The 27159-nt window shown below is 30.2% G+C and overlaps 3 protein-coding genes and 1 long non-coding RNA gene across 4 annotated transcripts; 2 read left to right on the plus strand and 2 right to left on the minus strand.

The window, feature by feature from the left end:
- On the minus strand, positions 701-9336 carry LOC109351297 (probable E3 ubiquitin-protein ligase ARI7). The gene is made up of 15 exons (XM_019592737.1): positions 9011-9336; positions 8281-8405; positions 8073-8178; positions 7870-7960; positions 7478-7650; positions 6854-6958; positions 6670-6758; positions 4749-4856; positions 4437-4527; positions 4236-4325; positions 4035-4082; positions 3426-3497; positions 3087-3186; positions 2871-2997; positions 701-1323 (listed from the first exon to the last, which is right to left on the minus strand). The coding sequence occupies exons 1-15, from the start codon at positions 9203-9205 to the stop codon at positions 1056-1058; spliced, it is 1788 nt and encodes a 595-aa protein (XP_019448282.1). The 5' UTR covers positions 9206-9336; the 3' UTR covers positions 701-1055.
- Positions 11017-12830, plus strand: LOC109351298. The gene is made up of 3 exons (XM_019592739.1): positions 11017-11160; positions 11302-11382; positions 12165-12830. The coding sequence occupies exon 3, from the start codon at positions 12211-12213 to the stop codon at positions 12604-12606; it is 396 nt and encodes a 131-aa protein (XP_019448284.1). The 5' UTR covers positions 11017-11160; positions 11302-11382; positions 12165-12210; the 3' UTR covers positions 12607-12830.
- On the minus strand, positions 12645-13378 carry LOC109351299. The gene is made up of 2 exons (XR_002108211.1): positions 13166-13378; positions 12645-12893 (listed from the first exon to the last, which is right to left on the minus strand). It is a non-coding gene; the product is annotated as an uncharacterized LOC109351299 (long non-coding RNA).
- On the plus strand, positions 18334-26670 carry LOC109351302 (beta-glucosidase 12-like). The gene is made up of 13 exons (XM_019592741.1): positions 18334-18566; positions 18844-18913; positions 21547-21605; positions 22386-22461; positions 22562-22639; positions 22919-23006; positions 23544-23799; positions 24249-24364; positions 25075-25292; positions 25807-25838; positions 25918-26020; positions 26185-26293; positions 26384-26670. The coding sequence occupies exons 1-13, from the start codon at positions 18402-18404 to the stop codon at positions 26550-26552; spliced, it is 1539 nt and encodes a 512-aa protein (XP_019448286.1). The 5' UTR covers positions 18334-18401; the 3' UTR covers positions 26553-26670.

The raw sequence follows: 27159 nt of genomic DNA on the forward strand, positions 1-27159 counted from the left end.
AGAGTAATTCTGCAATTTATATGACAATTACTTGATCTTGATGGGAGTGTTGTATGATGGAATTTGATATAGAAATAGAAATAGAAATAGAAATGAGAAGTGAAAAATCAAACCCAATATATTTTAAACTAGCATGTGAGGTAAGAAGACCATTCAATCTTCTTTTATTAATCAATATTTTAAGATGAAAACATCATTTTTTTAAAATTTTGTGTACAATTACTATATTTCCACTATTTGTATATATTATTTTTGTTTAATAGTAAATAATAATTAATAAATGGGTAATATATAATATACTGACAATCCAAAAACTTTGATAATATTAATATATAAATCATTTCTCTTTTTCAAAGTTATACAACCGTTCAAGTTGTTAGTTTAATGATAATCCATATGAAATGTTAGATTGAATGTAAAAAGTACAGACTTGACTATTTAGAGTTTTGGAAAGCTTATATTCTGCTCTACTCCAAATTCTTTTCAAATATTAATGAACCTCCTATCTTATCATTTGTTATTTATTTATCAAAATGTTATATAACTTTTTAATTTAAAAAAATGTGTCCACTATTTTTTGGGTAAGACTACGTTTACTCTCCTCATACCCCACTAAATGAAAGCCTCATGCATTGAGTCACCCCATATTTTCCCCCATCCAAACAGAAAAAGCAATAAACCGGAACTTATTATACACAAGTGACTCAAATGTATATCTTATAGAAGCTAAGGAGGGGTTTCACATACGCAGAAATCAGGACACAAACAAAGCACATTTGTGTTTATCTTCCAGCATGTGTTGTATACAATATTCAGTTAAAGAAGCATGTTGCATAAACCCAGTAGGTAAACTTTAAGATAAAACACTATATATACACTTCAAATTGAGGATAAACTTTCTTGCATGACTTTACTCCTCCTTCATCCTGTTCACATTAAATAGCCTTAGGAAATGAGCTAGCATAAAACTAGGAAGTAATAGATTAACTCCATTTCATCTTATGGCACATTGACCTAAAGCAGAAGGCTGGTATTCTAAAGAAGGATCGAAGTTTTCATCGACGCTGTTGATTGCACATCTGACATGTAGTGGCAGATTTGGCATTTGCATAGGTACAATGTTCACAAGACCAAAGATTATCAGAAGTCGTTTTGCTGGACATGCTAGCTCGAATGGTTCCCTTTCCTCTTCCGCCTCTCTTACTGCCTCCTGCAGCATTTTTCGAGCTCGTTGCTTCGCTTGAATTAGCTCCATTACTACCCACATCAGATAGACCTTTTTCTAATGCCCTAACCAAATTCTCAAAGTAGTTTCTAGTCACACTGCCAAAGTAAATGGATTAGAAAGTCAAACCAGATTATTTGGGGAAGGTTATGAGTGATGCCACTGATATGCTATTTCAATAACCAACTGCATGCTTAAACCAAATTGACAGGCTTAGAAACAGGAAGGAGATAATTAACTGGAATCTAAACATGTATGGATTCTATTGAAGTGGGCTAGATAGTGTGATGTACAATTTTTTTATCAGGATTAGGTTCTCCAACTAGAGTGTTGCACCTCTTATGATTGTATAAAAAAAGATTCTTCAACTAGAGATTGTAGATATTCCATATATGGTAAATAAAATAAAGGATGAAATACAATTTGGTCCCCTTAGTTTATTATGTGCGATTTGCATCCTTCAATTTACATAAATGTGCAAAAATAGTCCTTCCGATAATTATCCATCCAAAACCCCTAACAGTATTTCCTATGTGGTGGCCCATGGCTAGATATTGTCCAACATGACATTACATGTGTCATTCCTACACGGCACTCCTAATTATAAAGTGCAATTTTGGTCCTCATCTTTTTCATTTGTGCAGAACTCTTCCCCTTATTTTTTTCATCATCTAACTTACATGATTGTGCAAATATGGTCCATATTTCAATATACCTAATAAGAATTTAACAACTTATGAAATGACAACTTCATCTTCTAGAGTTGAACGTGAAGTGCTTGTTGTCCCGTGCACACTAAGGACAAACCAATGCATGCTTATAGAGAAAAAGGAAAACAATAAAAGAATGTGAGAATACTATTGTGTTAAATAGTAAACCTTAATTCTTCTTTCTTTTCTAATTTTGTAATCTATCTAATAATAATTTAATATAGGCTTGTGATTAGATGGATATGATAATGTTTTTTTCTTCAAACAAATAAAAATAGTTTTTATTCAAATAATCTTTTCTATGATTGATTATTTACAGTTAATTAAAGATATTTTTATGAATGTCTAATTTTGTTAAATATAATAATATAGCGACAATTAACAGACCAAAACCATACTCTATTGTGTCACATGGGAATGATAAATTTATTGTCATCTACCACATAGTTTACATTAACTTCAAGAAGATGAATTATCATTGCATAAATTATTAGATTGTGATTGTTTATATTAGGCAATTGAAAGGAGGATCATTTTTGCACAACTTTATAAGTTAGAGGATGAAAAGGTAATAAAAAATAGGGGGAGACTCCGCACAAATGAAAAACGATGAGAAGCAAAAACTGCACTGTATAATGTTGGTTAATACATAGGAACGACATATGTAATGACACGTTGGACAACATCTATCACATAAGAAACACCGTTAGAATTTTGGATGGAAGTTAACAGAACAATTATTTTTGCACATTCATGTAAATTGGAGAAAACTGCATTTTAGCCTGAAATAAAATATTCAATGGCTTGTCTCTTTTCCAGGGGAATATAGGCAAAACATAACCAATTTAAAGTCAAACTCCAATCATAACCTAAAAAGAATATAAATAAACAAAAATAAGTGAAACGCAAAAGGCTTAACAAACAGAAACATCTACCTGGTCAATCCTGCTAGTTTTGTGCGGAAGTCATTGAATTCTATTGATGGACCTTCAGCATTGAGGAATACCTGCAGTTCCTTTTCGGCACATTGATGAAGTCTTTCCAAACCAGATTCTGCCTCACCTGAACAAAAAATATAGTTGACTATTATTTGGGGGCATACCACCACAAATGCAACAAAGTTATCATGAATTCAAGTTGATGAATAAAACCTTGTAGGTACTCAAAGAACTGTTTTTTAGCATGTTCATGATCAGGTAAATAGTACCCATATGCATACGTCCACTTCAGAACGCGTCTGCATTCAACTATCTACAAACATGAAAACGGATTAGGAAGCCCTTCTATTTCATAACCAAAAAATCCTCATCAAACAACCAGCTTCAGAAAATAGTTCAATAAACTGCAACTTCATTTGTGCCTTGGGATGGAAGATTGTGAAGAAATGTCCACTCAGGCCAAAAGAATGTCTGAATTCTTCATAAATAATTAAAAAGCAATCTGAAAATTTTACAATTCAAGATCTAACAAAACTAAAAACATTCATTTACTTGTAGCCAAGCCTCGGTGATGAACTTAAGCTGTGACTCAGGCTGACACTGTGTGTCACTAAGCTTCCCAATCTGCCAAAAAAATGAAGGATCAGTGATCAATACTATGATCCCTAGGAACACACAAACTAAGCTCAAGTTAGTAGCAAGAAATTGCTAGAGCAGTGCAGCAGAATGTATATTTGGTAATGTTTTTGGCATAGGAGCATCTAAAGTAACAAACACCTTAACAGTGAAAAAAGCAGATTCAGAACTTCATGAATGATGCGAAGACTTATGAAGCTGTATAATTTGTTTAGTCATCTCAATGATATGCCAAAAACAAAATCAATCATAGATTCAAAGGTTGCACACAGCAACTTCAAAACTACATTCCCTGATTTATTACAAGGAAAAAATGAGGTATTTTTAAAATTTATCATTTTATATTCCTTTTTTTCTGAAAATTGCAAAAACATGCAAAAAATATCAGGCATAAACTATTGCAGAAAACGTTTTGAAGTTGTCAAATACAGAAAATCAACCTAGAACAAAAAAATTTCAAAAAAATATATACAGAAGGAAAAAGATGGCTCAAGGCTCAACACAACAAATGTATTTATAACATACATTAACAGTTTGCATCTGGTGCAGATCTGAAAGAGCTTTTTGCCTTGACTGCAGGAGAAATAAAAATAATCATATAGCATCAGAAACAGCAGGGATACGAGCAAAATCTAAAATTATTCAGCAATGAATTTAGAAACTCTAGAGGAAAACAAATTCCTAGACATATGAAACTGAACAGAATAAGTATGAAGTGGTGCATACAGATTGGTTGCTGGCCCACCGTTCATAATAATGTGTATACCTCTCCAGCGAATTCTTTGCCATTTCTCTTCTTCTTTCAGTTTCATCATACTACATGGAACAAAATTTAGTTCTTAAGCAGATATCACTATCAAAACATATGTAGGGTAGTGGTAGCCTGAAAACTGAATCAAGCGAGTTGAGTATTTCTATGTGCCTTACCACCCCCTCTTGTTTAGCTGTCTCATAACGGTTGCAAGCATAGAAACCACCAGTCCTTTCACCATGGTCTGACCATACACCAAGGCATAACCTATGTAGATATAAGTATATTATACTAACTTAACATTGGTATAAGATCAATCAATTTCAACACATCGTAAGATGTTAATGGTGCTAAAATATGTACCCATCCGTAAAGAGAAAATAAACTGACTATTTGCATGATATCATTACAAATCTTCTACAATAAAGAAGCTATAAGGGGTTGAAAAGAGGAAGCCTGCGAATTAATAATGTTCAAAAAAAACATACCAGCAGAATTCATATTTACAAGGTGGTGTACAAGTCATGTGCATGCATCCTTGATTTTTTTCAATCGGTCGCTTGCATTTGGGACAAGGCTTTGAGTTAGCAAGTATCCTGAAAGTCATCAAATTAACAGTTAGCTGAGGATTTCAAGTCTTAAGTTTCCAAAGGGCCATGCTCTAGCACTGTACATAATTGTGAATAATACAAGACAAAGCATCATGGCCTGTTCAGAGCTGTGAAATATTTTGTAAGTAAATTAATGACCACTAAAGAGATAAAGAGAAACTATAATTCTAATGTACTATGAATTAAGGAGTGATGAAATAAAATTGTAAAGGTCAAAACATAAACTATATTGTTCTGTTCTGTGTGACTTATTTCTGTTAAGGTCCTACATAAGTTAGATATATTGCACAAAGTATTTCAGTGGAGTTACACCAAATTAGTCTACCCACAAGAGTTAGCATTTTCAGTGGAGTTACACCAAATTAGTCTAATATAATATCAGAGCTTATCCTAGTTGGACCACTCGCAGATATCCAATACTGAAAACTTCACACTTTAGAAGAGTTGACAATTTGGCAAGAGTAGGTGTGTTCAGGTACAAGCTTTTGGGGTGGCCTGATTATTCTAATAACTTCATTAATCATTCAGATAATGTAAGGGGGTTTTATATAATTAAAAAACCATTTGATTTTAAATTCTACAAGGTTTTATGTTGGCTATTAAATTCCTAACACAACCTTGGCCTTTTATTCGGGTTGAAGACTGACTATGTATAACTTTGCCAAAAAGTTCTTACATGGGCAGGGTTTTGTCCTTGATGCAATTAGCAATGGAGTTTTGTTACAAGGCCACCAGAAGACCACACCAGGTGGAGTGCCTCCCAACACAAGAGGGGCCAAGGTTCCCAACACCTGAAGCCATCCTTAAGTATTTAAAGAAATTCCCGGGTTGCATATGAACAGAACACCTACACAATAAAACTTAAACTGTATCACCTATCTCGTTAAAAGGATGATAGAATCTCGTCTTAGGTGGTTTTGCGATGTATGGAGGAAACATGTAGAATCTCCAATAAAGGTCGCATAGTTACTAGTGGTAGAAGGAGAGCTAGAAAAAGAAGGGAGAAATAATTGAGGACTTAGATATCAATGGTCTGTCTATGGACTTGATTTATGAGAGCATTATGACATCATTTGCTCCATAAAGCCGAGCCTACCTAGTGCGAATAAGGTTTGGTTGTTGTGATAATAGCATTGTCCAGATATCAGATGGTTTATACCAAAAATAATGTTAAAGGGATTCAAACCTCATAATACATTGTTTAACCTGATTCAAGTAAATCAGAACAATTTTGCAGTCCTAACGCTTTCTCCATTAAAAATGCCCAGTTTAATGATTGGGTCCTTGCATTTACTAACATAAATCTGTAGGAGCAAACATTTGCAGAGCATTCTCCAGTTTATATAACAATAACCACTACAAAGGTATAATTAGACACACAAAAAAACTATCATCAACAAAGATTCAACATTGATGTCCCAGCCACTAGCATCCTTCATTTCAAATACCATGTTTAGGTCCATGTAAATCCTTTGTTAAAAAACTTAAGTGAAACACTAGGTCAAAACCACATTTCTTTACATCCTCCCCATGTCCAAGGAGAGATCTCGGAATCATCAAACTCATCAGCTTAGAACACAAAATAATACATGCATCTTGACATAAATGCATACAAATATGAAAACAGGGCACTGATACAGCCACCAAAACTAGACATCAAAACAGCAACCTCATTGACCTTGACATAAATTAGGCATCATATCTATAGTTTCTGTTGGCATCTGAACAATTGACATTCATTGAATGGCAACAGATACAGCAAGAAAATAATATGCAGAGATGACAATATATTATGTACCAGTTCATGTTTTCAGATTCTGCACTGTTTTTCAAAATCCACTTTGCCACAGTGCCACAATCCACCGGACGATGAGCCTCTTCAATGCACTGTAGATCCAATGGCACATTTATCAAAGTTAGCGGAACAAGAATATTCTAAAATGCATGGCTATAACAATCTGAAAAATCCATACGCAACTTACATTCCAGCAAAAGCTATATGAACAGAGGCAAGATACATCATAATTTCCACTACCAGCATCACGAGTAACTGCATACTCACAACCTGGAGCAGGACACCATTTGGTCTAGACAAAACAAAGAAAGCAAAATAAATAAGATTATTATGACAGATAAACCATGAGATAAAAAACAAAATGAAGCATACATTTCAACTAATAACCATCCAAAACAATATTGATTTAAGAGTTTTTCTGTTGTGTGCCCATGGGAACATATTTAGGATTCCCAAAAAACAAGTTTTTAATAGAAAAACTAAGTATATCACCTTCCAAAAAAAATTGCTTTTGCAGGAATAGTTAACAAAAAACCATGATATAAATAAGAGTGGGTTGTCATCAAATATTCAAATGTGATAATTGTTGAACCATTCACCATGCAACTTAGGATTTGATATCCATATCTATGAATACTGTGGATAGCATTCAATTCAACCCCATGCAAAAAAAATGAAATAAGAACACATAAATTGAAAGAAAAATAGAAAACAACATAATGGCAGACAAATTGCAATTCGCAGGACAAATGAGAGTGTAAACTCCTTTACTATCATTATGAATTCCTAAATTCAATTATCTATGACATACCTTCTTATTGTCTTCAATGTAAGACCGACGAAGGTAACAAGCATACTTCTCTTTGTCTTCATCAGATACTAAGAGATTAATCATATCTTGACCAACAGCAGCACCACAAGTGGGATCAGGACATCTCAGCATCAAACATCCAGGGCCGTCATTAATTGATGTGCTAATATATCCTAGCATGTCAAAAGCAAGATAGGAACATTATTTAGCAGAAGAGAAAGGTAAGGGAAAGATTACTAAATTTATATGTATTCGGACTATATTACCAACAAAAAATGCATTGGGCCACTGGATTTTGAATGTGCCCAATACATTCAAAATGCAAAATTTCATAATGGGATCTAGACTGTATTGGTTGTCATAAGAACAGAAGGATAGCACAAGAGCAATACCTTCCCAACATGAAATACAGTAGGGATGTCCACAAGAAGCAGTTTCAATCCTAGCACGAGGATAGGTTTCAAAACAGATGCCGCAAGTAAACTGACCACAGAAGAAAAAAAGTGAAATACAAATGGAACCCAAGCAGCAGAGGACAAGAAAAAAACAACTACATTAGCAACCTGATTTAAAAACCCTAACACCTGTATCTCACCTCTCTAGTATTGGAATGCTGGACAACAGGTTTCTCCAACAAACCAACTGTCTTTCGGACTTGATCTTCATCAGCAAACCATGCATCATGCACTTTAGTGACACTCCTGCAAAATCAATTCATCTCTCCTTTAGCAATGCACCAGCAAAATATAGACACAAAAATAAGGTACATTAATTAATACAAGATTGAAACATAATGAGTTTACCAATTGTAATTACGAAGTACGATGCTCGCAGAAACCCGTGATATGGAAAGAACCGCAGCTACTCTATTGATGTCATCTTCCTGCCTTTGCTGGATATCCGATTCCTTCAATATGGTGAAATTTTGCTGAAAACCAGAGAGATATCCATAAATTAGAAGAGATATATAATCACTAAGAAAAAATATGGAGTAACAGGCGACAGCATAGGCATTGAACACAGAATTGTAGCACTCATCCATATGGCACCAAGAGAAAACTGTATTATCATTTAACTTGATTTTCTTCACTTCAAATAAATAAAATTTAATAGAATATCATCGCCATTTAAAAGAAAGGAACAAAACTTAAATGTGTTGTACTTTAGAAGAGTGTGGTCATGTTTTCTGATTATATAACATGTTTAATCGATGTTATTCATGTATGTTTACTGATGAGCTGTTGCACATGTTAGATTCTTACTATAGAAGAATACCACAACTCCAGAAACAGGTAGAAAACAAGGCCTAAGCTTTGAAACAGTTCCTAATTTTATTCAATAAAAAAGCAATTAACTAATTAAACCTTAAAAAATATGTTATTTTTATCTCTTTACTTCAGTACTCGAATCCAATCACTCTTATTTGTGAAGGTTAGTCCAAATAGAGTAATAGACAACACTCTCAGCTGAATAACACAATGAACATAATGTTTAACAATAAATAAGCAAAGAATAACAGAGAATGGTTGATACCTCGGGGATCCTATCGGAATCATCACCGTCGTCAAAGTAATCATCGTCATCATCATTACCATTACCATCATCATCATCATCATCATCGTAGTCGCTGTAATAATCAATGGGAGCATCTTCAGTTTCGCCACTGTAGAAATCGTCATCGAGTGAGTCCACATCGTTGGCGTCGTGCATATCATCATCGGAATCCATGTGAAGAGATTGAAGGAAACCCTAGAAATTGAGGGAGCAATTGAAAGGAGAAGAAGCGGCAAAATAAAAAGAGGATTAGGAATTGGAAGAAGAGAAAGGTTTCTGGTTCCAATGAGAGGATTGGAAATTGGAAAGTAGAGTAATGATATAAAATTGGGTTTCACTTTTTATTTATACTGTTTGCAGAAGGTAGTAGATGGAGACGAGGGACAAAAAGAGTTTGTTTATTTGGGCAATCTAGGTTATCTCGTCAAGAAAGAAACTAATTTTTTTCGGATTTTGTAATATCATTTTGAATAAACATGCTCAAATATTAGATGTATTGTGAGAATATTTGTAATAAATGCCTATAATAATAGTTAAAGAGTGAAAATGAGTTTTTGATCCTCTTCGTTTTTTGGTTTTCTACCAGTATCTTGTACTTGAAACAATATTGTTTGAGCTGAAAATATTCATAGGTACGAATGTGGGTCAAACTCTCCCATTATGTATTTTCTTCATCTAGAAGACTCGAACTTGAAACATTATTTAAGGAAAATCAAGCATGTACGACTTGAACCAACACTCGTTGGTATGATACGCCTCATTGAATCGTACACGCATATTTATAACTTTATTTTTAATTAAATATTATATTATATTTTTATTATTATTTTAAAATTATAATTATTTAGTTTATAGTTATTTATAGTAAATTTTAGTGAAATAATAAAATTATTTTTTTAAATATATAGTTTGTTTTGGTTAGGGTTGCTCCCAAGATGTATAGAATTACAAACCAAACCAATATAAAAGGTTCATTAAAAAAGAACCTAACAAAGTCGTAAAACAAACATAATAATTTATGCTCATAATAATTTGATAAGCTAAGATCTAGAATAAAATAATATGTTCAATCAAATATGAAAGTGGTTTCATCAAGTAATAACTCACATGTTTAATTTTTGCCTATTTTAACTCCATCTTTTTTAAAGAGTTAACTCAAACATTTGAATTGTTTATCAATGCATATGCTATTATTCGGATATGAATTATAACTAGTGGGTTTGTGACTTTCAGTGAATATTGTATCATACTACATATTCAATTTTTATATGTTTCATTTTATTGGAATGTATTTGTTGTGTTAATGTACTTTATTATTATATTTTTTGTGTGTTTATGATAATATTTAATTTAAGGTGAGATATATGGTTAATTAATGTGTTGGTGGTGGTTGCTTAGAATTATATGATTTTTTGTAAAAATTAAGTAAGGTTAAGGGCAAAAAACAAGAAGTGAAAATTACATATAATCGAAGTTATTTCAAGTTTTGACTTTATATATAGTATATAAAAGTTAATATTATGAGTATAATATTTATGTACTATCAATATAAAGATTTATATATATTTAAACATTATTTATCATTTATTTATATTTTTTTAATAGTCAATAATTATTATTGTAATTTTAATATATTTTTTTTCTATAGATGCTTTTATAATATCTTATATCAATCCTCGTACTTATTAAAAATTAGTTTTTCTAACCAACATCTAAGAATTTAACGTATCCTAATAAAAAAATAAAGATGAACACAATTATAAATAGTGTTAACAAGATTATTTCAAAACAAAACACAACCAATGAAAGTGAAGTGCATGTCACGGTTTCACCTACACACTGGAACACTTCATCGAAATTACAAAAATACCCATGCTAAATTTAATTTATTTCACGCGTTACACAGACATTAATTTAAAAAACAATAAATAAATAATACCCTTGTGAGTTTACACTTTACAGAGTCACACAGAGTGAAGAACCAATAGATAAATATCTCTTCTCTCTCTCTATCTTATTCATCGCATTTGTTTCATTTTGCCGTTTGTTTTGTTCTTAAGAACAACCCACTTGTTAAAGCTTCAAACTTTAATCCTTAATCCATTCAATCTCAATGTTTATTCATCTGGGTATTCCTTATTCTTCTTCAGATCATACTTTTTATTTTATATTTTTTATTTGCCCTTTGAAAGTTTCTATTTTTGAGCTTTTCACTATTCCAATCTGGTTGTTTATCAATTAATATCTCTTTGGGTCTTTGCTTATTATAGGGTTCTTTTTTTGAGGTCCTTTTCAGATTCCATTCCTTGAGTATCATGCTATATATTCCAACCCAGTTATCTTCATTTCTGGTTAGTGTTTCTCTCCTTCTTTGTCATGTTATGTTGTTAATATTTTTGGGTTTATGGATTTTGAAAACTTCAGGTAATATTTTTGGATTTGAATTATTATATGTTTATTCTAAGGACAAGCATGTTACTCAATTTCATGGTATATTGTGGATCTTCTAGAGATATACTTCTTTTGTTTAGATTAATAGCGTATTTTATTAATTGTTTATCAATTGATTCAGTTGTTCATTGATTTTCCAATTCCTGTGATTGTGATCTGATATGCTGTAATATAATTTCAAGAACAAAGTTCTGCATTATGAGTTTGTTTTGGCAACTTACTTTGCTTTCTGCTATATAATTTCTATGTTTATGTGGTGCCGAGAAATAAGGTTTTTGTTTTTGTGTTTTATCACTGAAAAATCAAAGGTGCAAGTACCATTGGGAAGGAAAAACTTCTTTTTTAATATAAAATGTTTAGGGTTCTTCACAAAAAATATTTTCCTGATGAATCTGTGTTTTCCTAAAAGCTGAATTTAAGCTTTTAATTCTTTTAGATTTTTCAGTTAAAAAAGCCTAAAGAAGTGAACATTTATCCAGAAATGGATACATTATAGTAATTTATTTAGTGATGGTTCTTGTAAGCTTGTGTTTGTGCAAATCTTTTGTCAATACATGCTGGATTGAAGCATTTGTTTATGGTATACATTGCTTTATCAATTGTTTAGTTCATCTTAGAAAGAATTCACAATATCATTGTATCAATGTCAGATATCATTTTGTTATGTGATTTTGTCTTGCAGAGAACCTTGTTTGCATGATCACGTTATTCTCGAGGACTTTAGGATTATGGGGAGAGGTAGAGGAAAGGGCAAAAAGCTAACTGTTGCGAATCATGATGATGCTGTAAGTGGCGAGGATGAAAAAGTCCCCGTGCAAAAGAGAAGAGGAAGGCCACAAAAGCCGCTAAAGGATGATTTCGATGAAGATGAGGTTGAAAAAATGGACAATGAAAGTGACAATGTTAAGAGTGGAGTCTCTAAAGAGATCAAGAGTCCAATTGCAGCAGAAAGGAAAAGGAAACGAAATGTAAAAGAGAAATTAGAGCCTACCGAAGAAGAAAACGGCATTGACAATCGATCCAGCACCGAGGATTTGACAAAGTCTAATGGATTTCGGCACAATGGAAGTAGAAGGAAAAGCACGCCTCGTCGGGCGGCTGACGCAGGTGTGCAGTGCAAGTAAGATAATGGCAGATTTTGCAATAGCTCCTTCCTTTTTCGTGTTTTCCCTTAAAATCATGAGATAGAAAACAAGGCTCAGTAATCTTTGATTTCATCATTTTATTTCCTTATCTTTCTCTTTGTTTTCATTTATTGGGTAGGGTTGATTTATTTATGCACTGTTAGGGTGGATTTGAGAACTTATTATGCTGGTTGTAATTTTTATAATGCTATCACATTTTTGAATTCAATTCTCTTCTACTTTAACTTTCAATTTAGATGAAGATTTGAAGGATTTATAGTCTTACACTTGTGGTTTTATGTGAGGCCCTAAACCTTTTGTAAGGCCCCACACTTGTTGGTCTAGCAGTGTAAGGTTCCACACTTATTGGTCTAATAGTGTAAGGCCCCCCGCTTGTTGGTCTAGCAGTGTAAGGCCTCGCTGTATCCCAGGATGACCAAAAGGTCAAAGGTTTGATTCCTGGAGCGACACTTATTGGAAGAGACAATCACGTACCCCGAAGGAGATTATTAGTTCCTTATTCAAAATGGTGAGGGTTACTCTTGGTAGTACGAAAAACCCTTTTGTATCTCTTGATCTTTCACTTGAGACTATGCAAGTCCTAAAATAAGAGTAACAATGCCTATATTTCTGATTTGTTCTTTCATCTGAGGTTATGCAAGTCCTAAAATAAAGGCAACAATGCATGTACTTTTACTAAGGAGTTTGATGATTGAGAATTAATCTTGAGTCTTCATGATACTATGTTATGTTTCATTCTCATGTGTCTGAAAACCTATTTTACTTACTCACTGAAATTATCTTTTGCAGATAATATTTCATACTCATAGTATTCTCAATACATATATTCTATATGGTTACCTTAAGTCAGTTGTGTAAATTACAAATAATATTAAAATATATGTTTTAACCCCTTTAAAGTAGCATTTCTTAGGCACTGATTACTATAACGTCACAACACTTAAAAATGCTTTTGATATCAATGGAATCAATCACTATAGGTCTTTGATCTCATGAGTTTGAGTCGCAGAGATTCCCTCGTAGATAAATAAAATATCACAAAAGTATTTAAGTTTGAAGGGTGATACATTTAATAAATTCATAAACTTAGTGAGATTTAAGATCAAAGTTTCAATTTATTTTAGTAATTTACTTCATTGTAGGTATAATCAATACAACAATGCAACACTTTCATGGGATCAAGCTTTTGTGGATATTGATAGAATACAATATTCAACATCTCTTTTAACTTGGAGAAACAATTACATAACCAATTTCTTCCTTATGTAAATAAAACCTATCATTTGTTCTAACATGTATTTTTTATAAATTATATACTAAGAATGACATAAATGTGAAAGGATACAATCATTATTCTTAAGAGATACTAGACTTTCTAATGTTATATATGTCTCTAGGGTCAAATGAGAGATTATGTACAAACGAAAACATGAGGGTGAATTAGGAGTCAAAAATGTACACCTCTTCGATTTAACCTTATTAGGAAAATGGTGTTGGAGAATGTTACACGAGAGAACTAACCTATGGTGTAGAATTATAGAGTCCAAGTATGGGAGACATGGACTTGAAACCATCACTATAATATGAAAAGTTTATTATGGTTTCGAGATTTGGGTAGACTAAACTCAGACAATTGATGATAAGCAATAGTTACAAAAAAGTATTCCAAGGAAAATTGGGGATGGAAAAAATAGTAAATTTTGGCATAATGAGTGGTTACATCCAGACACCCATGAGTTCATATACAAGAGGTTTTATAACATAGCATTGGACAAGGAAACCTCCATCAATGACTTAGGTTAATCTGGGAATGGTCCTTACCATGGAGACAACACCTTTTTATTTGGGAATCTGAACTAACTACTACTCTTATGCAGGATTTACAACACATTATTGTGAGGTAAGGAACATAAGATAGTTGGAGTGGATTCATGACAACTCAGATAAATATATAGTCAGATTAGCATATCAGACTCTACTTAGAAACGCGAATGATCAAGCACACTATCATAATATGTACAAACTTTTGTGGGAGTCCAAACCACCTTTGAAAGCCATCACATTTGCATGGAGACCTTTTCAAGATAAAGTACCTACCATGAAAGCTTTGCTTAGGAGAGGAATTTCATAACTTTAAGGACAACTCGCGTATAAGCTTTGTGAAGAAGAACCATAAACTTCTCAACATTTATTCTCAAGATGTATGATCACTAACCAACTTTGATAGACGATATACAACTGGTTGAGGTTTGACATCACCCTTCCACTTGATACTCGAAGTCACTTTACAATACACATGGGCCTATCTACTAACAAAAACAACAGGAAATTTTGGAGCATCACTTGGTTATCAATAATATGGTCAATCTGGTTAGCAAAGAATGACATCATATTCAACTATAACAAAATTTTCTTTCACCAAATTGTGGAGACAACGAATATGAAATCATAACTTTGGAGTAGAGGAAAAATTAAACACACAACAATGTCATATTACGAATGAATCTCTAATGCTTACTCTCTTACTATTCCTAAATTTATATTATAATTATGTGATTATTGACTCACTTTTGTAAATTTTGTACCATTGGTACCTTATATTAATACAATTTACCTTATAAAAAAAATATCCCTCCTAGGGTCCAATAAATAATGTAATAAGATTTATTAAACAAGTTTTCTTGCTTGTGACTAAAAGAACATATCTTTTGTCCCACATTATGTGCTATTTTATATATAATGATTTATGATTGGTTAAAAAATATATTTAACTTCAAATTTTAATTGTTAAGTATTTTTCTGACCAATTGCAGCTCATGATACATAAAGTGAGATATAGTATTGTGAGAGAGAATATGTGATCCCAGAATATAGTCGTTTGGAGTATGTATGGAGTATGTCTTTCATGATTTTGTTATCATTGGATGTTGCTACTCTCTACCCTGTTTTGAACTTAAAAATAAGAGTAGTAGCAAGTCCTATAAGAAGATTTATTTAGAAATAAATAAAAATACCTACACAATTAGTATTGAGGCCAAAATATTGCAGGGTTAGAAAGAAGTTGGATTGAGACACAAATATTGTAGTTAGGCAAAATTAAATATTGTACATGCATTATGCAATCTCTAGAGGACTCACATGCATGTGAATAAATAATTAATGAGTTTAAAGTTTAAACAGCACATTCTTTTTTATAATTTATGAAGCACTTTCTACGAAAAAGTTTAATATTTACCAATAATAATATAATAATTTTTACACATTCATCATATATTATTCATGTGTTAATCAATATTAAATTAATAATAGAAATAAATATTAGATAATATAGTAATCGTATAAATTAGTTTACCAATTCTAAAACAATAAAATAGAAAGGATAAGTTTATTATAATGGCATGAAAGCCACTTGCATGCTTAACTTTAACCACATGGTCATCTAAAGATAGTTTAAATGGAAATTCCAATACTGAAATGTAATTCTATAATGAGTTTGATGATTTACTATTATTAATAAAATATTATTTACTATTATTAATAAAATATTACTATTTATCATCACTTCAATTTAAAATATAGCGATGAAAGTTTAAAATTTTAAATCATACTTGATTCGTTTTCCATTTTCGTTTTAAATCATATAACTAATTAATAATATGATATTATTAGTCTCCGATATATAAAATTATTGATATGACAATGATTAGTAAATAATTCAAATCATTATTGGCTAATTTGACTTCTAATTTTAAGTTTAAGTTTTTATAACGAACATAGTAATAATTTTAAATAAAAATAAAAATAATATCAATTTTCCTCATTTAAAATTGTACTATTTGTATAATACCCTAAATAAATTATAAAATCTAATTTTCTATCGCTTACTTTTTTTACTCTTACTAATCCAAAATATCTTATTATTATTCTTTACTTACTTATGATAAAATTATAAAGATGGTGAATGATATCTAATTTATTCAAATACTTTTTTGTTTATTTCCTGTTCGTTTGAAAACTTAACTTTCATAAATAAAAATATTAGTAATTTAAAAAAACATTATTATCATATTTACACATTGAATATGAATTATAGTTTCAGAACATGAACATGAAAAATATATTTTGAGACTCTAAAAATATTTTGCAATATCATAACTAACTTGGTTCCCACTTGAAGCCATATTCAATTTAGTTCCATAGAGTCTCATAGGTGGGGTTGACTGCAAAACCTAGTTGTACTCGTTAGATGAGCATGTTATGCACTTATCCACCCACGTGGTGGGACTTTGATGTAGTTGGAAATACAAAGGTTGACAAACAACCAAACCTAAAATGAAAACACAAGTTTGCAAGCAACAAATCTAATAGATAAAATCTAGAATCTATCAGAAAGAGAAAACTCTTAAACTTTTGTTTAAGGATATAAAACTGGACGACCACGTCCCAAAAATGCTTAAATACTTAAAGAAAAACCTAATGATCCAAAAAACAAATAAAACAAAAATTGCTAAAATTATTAAAATGACGTTTTCAGGCCTAAATTGAGCTCGGATGACCTAAAAAACCTATACCTCACAGCAAAATGGTGATTTGTGTTTGTTTGCCTGATTCCTATATGAAAATGTATAATAGTGATCATTCTAACATCAAACTTGTGCAAATCCTACCAATCATTTCTCATAAGCGACTTCGTCTTCGATATACACATTCAGCCTTTCTACATTATACTTTGTCAAAGATGTAGTAAGGGTGGTTCAGAATTAAACTCCCAAACGTAACAACAAGGATTAAACGAAAAGCATACATGTGCTTGAAATTAAATAGAATAAGGAAAGATAATGCAAAGTAGGTAGTTTACTTGAGGAGTGAAGATGAAAGGAGAATGAATAGGATGGAGGAAGAGAAATGTGTTGTTGTTGTCGTACTTGGAGGGACTAGCTTTTAGTGAAAGTGCTAAATGGAAGGACCAACATGCTGATCGGGTATTTAATAGTTTGAATTAGTGAGTAGATCTAAACTATTAAGTATTCATAAAATTGATAATTAGGATAAAGAGTAAGTTTAAAATACTTACTCTTAAAGTAAGTGAATCCCAACTCTTTTTTATATACATAATATATGATATTATATCTTGTATATGAAACTTTTAGTTATAATTTGAGAGTCTTATGTTTTCGACACATTATATTTTAAAAATGGTTAAGTCTGTACATAATGATAAAATTGTTTATCTTTTGACCTAGATATTACGAGTTTAAATCCTGAAAACAATATATTTAATTTCAATAGTATGATCACATAAATTTATTATCCTAGTATCCTATTAGGCGACATATTCATGAATTGAGCTGCTCTTTTATATATTATTTTTAATATAATATTGCTGATTTCAATAAGGTTATATTATGTGGAATATATGTGTTATTAGAAGAAACATTTTAATATCTACATAGTACATTATTTCTAACATTATCCACGCTGCCACCTTTTGTCTTTCTGTGTGCTTTCACTATTACCATTTACTCTAATCCAGCTCATTTTTTTTGGAGTACATCAGCTATTCCACAATGTGTGTCATTTAATTTGTCAATGATTATGATTGGTTGAAAAAATATATTTAAATTAAAATTTTAATAATTAATTATTTTTTGACTAATAACAAAACACATGAAATGATACATTGTTTTGGTCTACCCATTTTTTTTCTTTATAAAAAGGCTCAAACTCACAAATATTTGTGTGCATTAAACAAAATCACCTTCCACATATATCACATGGCGTTTAAAGTGTTTTTATTTGTTGGCTTTTTTGCTCTTGTTACAACCACATCAGTTACTTTTGCAGAAGAAGTTGTTGCACCCATTCTTGACGTTGCATCACTGAATAGAACCACTTTTCCCAAAGGTTTTGTTTTTGGCACAGCATCTTCATCATACCAGGTATAAAGAAACTACTCTTCTTACCAATAACCCTAGGAATAACAAATTCTATCAAATAAAGTGTTGTTCCTTAGTGACCACGAGATCACTTACATATTTAAATCTCGAAAACATCATTTTCATTTGTGGAGGTAAAACTGTATATATCTATCTTTCTCAGACCTCATTACATGGGTGTCTCATACACTCAGCCGACTTTTAAATTTTGTCACTTATGTTTATAAATACTGTCTAATATTTGTTGTGTGCATGGTATATATAACATGTAAATATATAGTATGAAGGAGCAGCAAAAGAAGGTGGTAGAGGACCAAGTATATGGGATTTCTTCACTCATAAATATCCAGGTATAATTCAATCCATTTCTCTCTATATAACATCTAAGAGGAAGGGAAGACATGCTTTAGTTTTTTCTTTCTACCTTTCTATACACTTAAATAATACAATTTTCATCTTTTAACTTTTGTTTTTGTTATTAATGTGTAAAGTTTTTCAAGATTGTTTTTGGAAGATTGAATTCCTCAAACCTATTTGATTTAATGCTTTTAAGTTTATAGATCTGCATAAAAAAATTAAGGACCTAAATCATCCAGAAAAGAAAATAATAGAGGGTCGAAAAATATATTTAAGCTTTTAACTTTTGATATTATTAAACAAAAATAAGAAAACTTTTTGTGCTTATTATATTGTTTGTTAGTGATTATATATATATATATATGATAGATTTTCTAATTTTCACATCAACAAATAATTTTCAAGTGTCAACATTTTTACAAAGGATCAGAAATGATTTGTACTCTATGCAAATCCTTACTATGATGGGGATGTAAGGGATAACTTAGACTATGAGGTACATGAATGGATTATAAGATTCATTAAATCATGTTTAAGTTATTCATTTTATCCCTATTAAAACATAGTAGATGAATTTCATCTATATAAGTTATTTTGACCCAATCCATTTGACCTTTTAAATTATTATTTTTATAAAAAATTAAAACAAAAAGTCACTTTTTCAAAGAAAGCATTTTAAAAATATTTTCCAAAAATAACTTTTTTGAATAATCATTTTCTTACCATCAAGGTTTTAATTTCTGTTTTTGAACTTTTTGATTGCTCAATTGCCTTTTTCCAATTGTTTTTAGTACAACATTTTTTTGTAATCATCCAAATGGATATATATAAATAAATGAATACTCATTTGATATAAAAAAAGAATTTAAATCCGTTCATTATTAAAATTATTCATTTAAATTTATTAGAACTTTAACAAATGAATTAGATGAATTCAATTTATCCTAAATAGATGAACTGAAGATTAAAGATAATTTTATTACTACATGTGAAATATTCATTTCTCTTCCGTAATCTATTTTTGTTGTAGAAGTATTCCTTATACTTGAGCCTAATAACAAAATCTTCAATTATAACAACAACAACAAATCTACTCTTGCAAAATACTAAATACGTACTCTACAAACTAGAATAATCAGAAATTTATATTTATTTCAATTTAGTGAAACAATATAATTATCTACATACCTTGTAATAATAAAATTTATTTAATTAAAAATATCATTTTTTAAATATCAAATTGGCCATATGTATTGCAAAAATAACTTTGTAATAAACGCATTAAATATAAATAATCTCATACTAATATTTTGTACAAAATTATATTAGGGATTTTTTCTTATGGTATTAGTAATAGTCTTGACAAAATTATCTATAATTCATCCACATCTAGAATAAATTTAATCAATTCAATCCATCTATCTAAGTTAATGAGTTTAAGTGGTTATAATTTATGAGTAACTTTAATAATAAATGAATTAAAATCTATCTAGTATATCCCATGATTATTCATTTCCAATCCATCCGAAACATAAAAAGAAAAAAGGATAGCAGCAACCAAATAGTCCAAGATGAAACTAAAACTTGATGGTGATTTTGTTTGTTTGTAAAAAACAATTATTTGGAAAATGAGATTATTGTTAGAAAATATGCTTTTTTTAAACTGATATTTTGAAAAAGTGATTTATTATGGAAGATAATTTTTCAAATAAAGTGATTTTAAAAAAGGGTTTCTTGAGAGAGTGATTTCAATTTCAATTTGAAAAATATTTAAAAACCAAGTGGACTAGATACTCATTCTTCTAATGTAATCAAATGGGTTATGGGATGGGTTAAAATTGAATTATTAAGTTTGAGGGTAGATGAGTTGAATAATTTTATGTAACTTATATAAATTGGTCAATATCTTTTCATTAATATAAGTGATCTTCTGTATTATATGTTTGTTTATATGTGACAACAACTTTATTTTCAAATATTGTGAAAGTTGTCAAACATATTTAATTATTGTAATACCAAAAGGCTCACTCAAAATTATATAGACTTCAAATAACAATGACTATTATATTTGAGTATAATATCTATACATTTTCACGGTAAAGATTTATACGAATTCATTATATTATTTATCATCTATTCATATTAATTTTTTTAAAGAGTCAATAATAGTTTAATATAGAGTAAATTACACTGACACTCCTTGAGTTTTAGTGAAATTACACAAATTACCCCTCATTTTTTTACACCTACGCAAGCCTCCCCTAATTTTTATACTTTCATTACACTGACCACCCTTGCATAAGAAATAAGTGTAATATTTTAAACAAAAAATGTGATAAACGTAATTAAATTAAACAAAACATGATATATTATGGAGACAAGTCCAAATAATATACGAGTCAATATTTCTTTATTATTTTTGTTAAAATTAGGGGAGGTTTGTGTAAGTATAGAAAAGTGAGGGGTGGTTTGTGTAATTTCACTGAAACTCAGAAGTGTTAGTATAATTTAATCTTTAATATAAATAGTGGATAATACAATAATATATATCAAATTCATGCACAGTGATTATAATATTTCTTATCCTTACAAAAATAAGATATAATAATGATGATGTAACCCGCAGAAAAGATACAAGATAGAAGCAATGGAGATGTCGCAAATGATGAATATCACCACTATAAGGTATCATCTTAATTCTTAATGATAGCTGGAAATCACATGAAAAAATTTAACATTAATTTATTCCTTTATTTTTTAATTCGGGAAAACGCATTTTTTGTTAAAATTGAATAGGTTACAATATATTAAAAGGGAAAAATATAAGAGGAAAACACATTGAGGACAAATGAATGAGACATTTACTAGGGTTTGAAACCCAGATATGCTTTTTACTGATCCCAAGCTAAAATTTCACTATTACTTTAATAGTCAACTTATTTGAGTTAAATATTAGTGTGTAATTTCGCGCTAAACAAATGGATTACGCTGTTGTTAATCAAATGATACTCCAAAAATTTCAAATTTTCTTGTAGTAAGAAAAGTTCATATGATGACAAAGTAGTTGATGAATAAGGATCCTCTGTCCTAAGATTTTTCTGTCTTCGTGTTTTTACTCAATCAAAGTTCACAGAATAATATAAAAATATTAATTTATATTTTTATAATTTTTCTTTTAAATTATGATTTCTAATTGGCTAAAAACATAAAATGAGATATGAAAAACAATATGTAATCCCCATATATGGTTTGATAGGATCAGAAGGAAGTGAAATGATAAGATCCATATTCTTCCTTTATATTAATATCATCTCCATTAGTTCCATTGGAATTTGGTGACTAGTGGAAATATATGTTCAACTATAACACAAAACTAAAAAACTTCATTATATTTTTACACATTTTATTTAATTATTTCTTAAATTTTCTAACCAATAAAGAGTGTTGAACATGTATACATCACAGGAAGATGTTGGGATCATGAAGCATATGAATTTGGATGCTTATAGATTCTCCATTTCTTGGTCTAGGATACTCCCAAGTGAGTTGATTATCAATTTTATCACAATCCATGTTCTTCACTAATTTTATTAAGATTTCTTCCATTACCCATTTCAAATTTTGTCAATAACTATCTACATATGGAAAACTAAGTGGAGGTATAAACAAAGAAGGGGTCAAATATTACAACAATCTCATTAACGAGCTACTAGCTAATGGTCACAATTCAAACTTAGTCTATTTGATTCTTTTTAATATGGAATTTTGGGTTTATAACATGATTGTAATATTTATATTAGTGTAAAAATTTATACATAATCATTATGTTACTCTTCATTTATTTGAATTGTTTTTTTAATAGTTAAAGATAATTAAATATGAATGCTATAATGATAATGTATAAAACTCATACACTATCATTATATATATTTTTCTCTCTTATAATATTTCCTAAAAAAGTAGTAAAAATAACAATTCATTAAATATTAATTTTGCAGATATACAACCATTTGTGACCCTTTTTCATTGGGATCTTCCCCAAGCCTTGGAAAAGGAGTATGGTGGCTTCCGAAGCCCAAAGATTATGTATGTGATATGGATTATGGAATTTAATTAAGCTTTTCTATTGTGTATCTATGAGGATATGATTATGATGAAGAAAAATGTTTTCATAGTGTTTGAAAAAGGCAGGAAAAAATAATAGTGTTTTTTTGGCTCAAAAATCTTATTTTTAAAAATGTGAAAACACATGCAGTCAAGTTTAATCGCAACAATTCCAAATCCTTCCTTCACATATATGAGTATAGGTTTTATTTTAATTAATAAATCATACACACCAAATATAATTAACACCCCTATCTAATTCACTAACTCTATTAATAGTGTAATATCTATGTACTCTCTATACAAAGAATATATATATTTAATATATCATCCATTATTCATTTATATTATTTTTTTTTGAAGAATCCATTATTCATTTTTTGTCCTTTTACTACTTTTTATACTATTTCTGAGTTTCTCAAAATTTGTGGTAATTATTAAGTATACCTATTGTTGTATTAAAACAAAAAATGTTCAATAGCATGCAATTATACATGATGCATTATTATTCATTTTCAGAAAACATTTTAGAGATTATGCAGCTATTTGCTTCAAAGAATTTGGAGATAGGGTGAAGCAATGGATTACTTTGAATGAGCCATGGACTTATAGTCAAAATGGTTATGCATTAGGAAATATTGCACCAGGTAGATGTTCTAAATGGGTTAACCCAAACTGCACTGGTGGTGACTCAGGGACAGAACCCTATGTGGTTTCACATCATCAGCTTCTTGCTCATGCTGCAGCTGTTCAAGTATACAAGAAAAAGTATCAGGTTCATTTAAGTTTGATGAAAAACTCTTAAGCTTAATGTAATGATTATTAGACTTTGTTAATGATTGGCTTGATTATGACTTTAATTGCTACAAATATGATGCATTTTGGTTTTTTTGTGATCCTTGTCATTATAAGAGATAATGCATTTTTAATATTTCATTCAGAACTAAAAACATTTGATTGTTAAGGCCTACTCATTGTTTTAAATTATGGTTATGTTGTGTTTATCATAATTTTGGAAAAACACGATTATAATTATGGTTGTGATATTGTTACGTAGATTCTCAAAATTACACGAAAATATCTAAAACAGTGAACCTAATAGTACTCCATCTATATTTTTGTAAGTACTTTTTATTCAGATGAAATTATGTTAAGAATAACCTCTTTGAAGTGAGACTAAAAAATCCAAGAGCTTGATCCAAAACGTTTTAATTTATTATGCAGATATCTCAAAAAGGTGTAATTGGCATAACCTTGGTGTCTCAATGGTTTTTGCCACATTCAAATAACAAATCAGATAAAAAAGCTGCCACAAGAGCAATTGACTTCATGTTTGGATGGTAAGTGCTTAGCAACATGTTATATTGTTCAATGACCTATACTCTATTATTGACAGCTCATAAAAACTTGTATTAGAATTGGCCTTGTTTTTTTCCTTCCTCAACCGTGTGTCACATAGTAGCTTTTAAATATACTTCATCTGACTTTAGGGTATGTTTACTAGTTGTGTTTTGAGGGGAAAGTAAAGAGAAAAGATCGAAGACTTAAAAATTATCTTATAAGTGTATTTTATGACTCTAAAGTCTTTTATTTCTCCTTCAAAACGAACTCGTAAACAAAGGTGCATTCGTCTAAGGCCAAGGTTGGTAGCCGTCAAGGCTTTGATTACTGTTTTGGTGATCTTTCTACAATGACCACCATTGACAAATAGAAATATATATTATCACAAGTGATATAGCTAGGGTTTGTGATCTTTGTATTGTGTTGTATTGGAGGCTTGTGATATATCAGAATAGTTATATATATATATATATATATTATTTCAATTACAGTAATTCTTTCAAATTACAATATATTTTACCATCTTATTTTATAACCTCACAGAATCATAAATATATGAGGTGACATGTTTGATATGTTCATGTTCATCAAGAACTATTAGCCACAATCACAACTCAATACAAGACTATTTTCCAACATGAAATTTTACATATTCCAATAAGACTTTCGAATGCTGACAAATATGAGTTGACATGTTTGATAATTGCAGGTTTATGGGACCATTGACAACAGGAGATTATCCAAAAAGCATGCGTTCAATAGTGGGAAAACGATTGCCAAAGTTTAATAAATTACAAGCTAAACTAATCAATGGTTCATTTGATTTTCTTGGACTAAATTACTACACAACTAACTATGCTTCCAATGCACCTCACCTGAGCAATGGCATGCATAATTATGTTACAGATTCTCTCGCCAATCTTACAAGTAACACTTTGTCAGAATTCTCATTTAACAATGCATATTCAATAGCAGTGTGATTGAAATGTTCACTTTGTACAATACCCACTTGAGTACTCATTGTTGGATGTCCACTTTCTAAAATATTTTTAAAGTTCGAAGCACGACTGAATTTAATCTTACATTCTATTGCACTCGTATAGGCAGCGTTCAAAATACCGTTAAATGACAATTCTAAGTATTGTTGTTTTGCAACTTCGATATAATGGAATCATTTTTTTACAATTCTTTAACATGTACCAACGGGCGTTGGTTCAAGTGGTACATGCTTGATTCCCCTTAAGCAAGAACCCGGGTTCGAGTCTTGTGGATGGAAAAAATACTCGTTGGGAGAGTTAGTCCCACTTACCTGTGGATGTGCCCGGCTCGGACAGGATTGCCTCCAGTGCGAGGATACCTGTGGGAAACCTAAAAAAAAAATTCTTTAACATGAAGATGTTGGATTTGATAATGACATGTCTTTTGTTTTTTGTTATGGTAGCTGAGCGCAATGGGATTCCCATAGGTCCAAGGGTGAGTATGTGACCAAGTTAAATTATAGTTACATTTCTAAATTATTTGATATATGACATTTGTTGATAATTATATACAGGCTGCTTCACCATGGTTATATGTTTATCCTAAAGGAATTGAAGAACTATTACTCTACATTAAAAAGAAGTACAACAACCCTTTGATTTACATCACTGAAAATGGTAAGTACACTAAAAAAATCATATTACTATTCAATGCTGATGTAAATTAAAATCTCATAGAGTATTGCAAAATTTCTTGTTTTTATGGGAGAGTTTGCCATCTAACATAGTAATAAGCATGTGCAAGAGAATTCATAGTTTGCATACTTTGCTTAATTTTTTAGGTGTAGATGAGTTTAATGATCCAACATTATCACTCAAGGAAGCTCTTATAGATACTTTCAGAATTGACTATTATTATCGTCATCTCTATTATCTTCAATCGGCAATTAAGTAAGTAATTTGATATATTTTAAAGAATTTATGATCTCATTTTGTTTTTAATATTTAATCTAATAGTTCTCTATTATTTGATTTTGCAAGAAATGGTGTAAATGTAAAAGGATATTTTGCATGGTCATTGTTGGATAACTTTGAATGGGCTTCAGGTTACACAGTGCGATTTGGAATGAACTTTGTAGATTATAAAAATGGTAAACGATACCAAAAATTATCAGCTGAATGGTTCAAGAATTTCCTCAAAAGACATTAAAACTTTATATTTTTTGTGTAATTTCTTATTAATGGAAAGAATAATAATGTAATTTCCTATTAATGGAAAGAATGATGTAATAAAATGTATGGAACAAGCTTTTCTTCAAATAATTATATGATTGTTCATTCTATGATTATATGATTCATTTTGTTATGCTTTTGTATTTGATATATTTATTTAAATTGTGCGTATGTGAATATCTAACTCCACTACTCATATATTTCAACAACAAAAAAACTCCACTCACATAAATATATAGTGTTCTAAGGTGTGTAAAATTAAGGTGTATAAAAATATTACAATTCTAGATGTGTCCTAGTCTTTATATTCTAGTTTTACTTTTATTTTATTTTATTTCATCTTTGTTCAAAAGTAATATGGTAAGACATTGCAATCTTTTATGAGCATAGTGAATTTTTTATGTACACCAAGTGTTATCAATTGATAGTTAAAGATTAATTCTTTTAGAAAGTCTAAGATCTAAAATCTAAAGTTTGTTCAGAATTATTGTTTAAAATTTAATTTTAATTAAAACACTGTTTCAAAATTATTGTTAAACTTGTTTAAGATTTCTGGAGAATGTGATTCCTAATATTATTCCTGA

This window comes from Lupinus angustifolius, chromosome LG06, assembly GCF_001865875.1.
Source record: "Lupinus angustifolius cultivar Tanjil chromosome LG06, LupAngTanjil_v1.0, whole genome shotgun sequence".
In the NCBI taxonomy this organism is placed as follows: domain Eukaryota; kingdom Viridiplantae; phylum Streptophyta; class Magnoliopsida; order Fabales; family Fabaceae; genus Lupinus; species Lupinus angustifolius.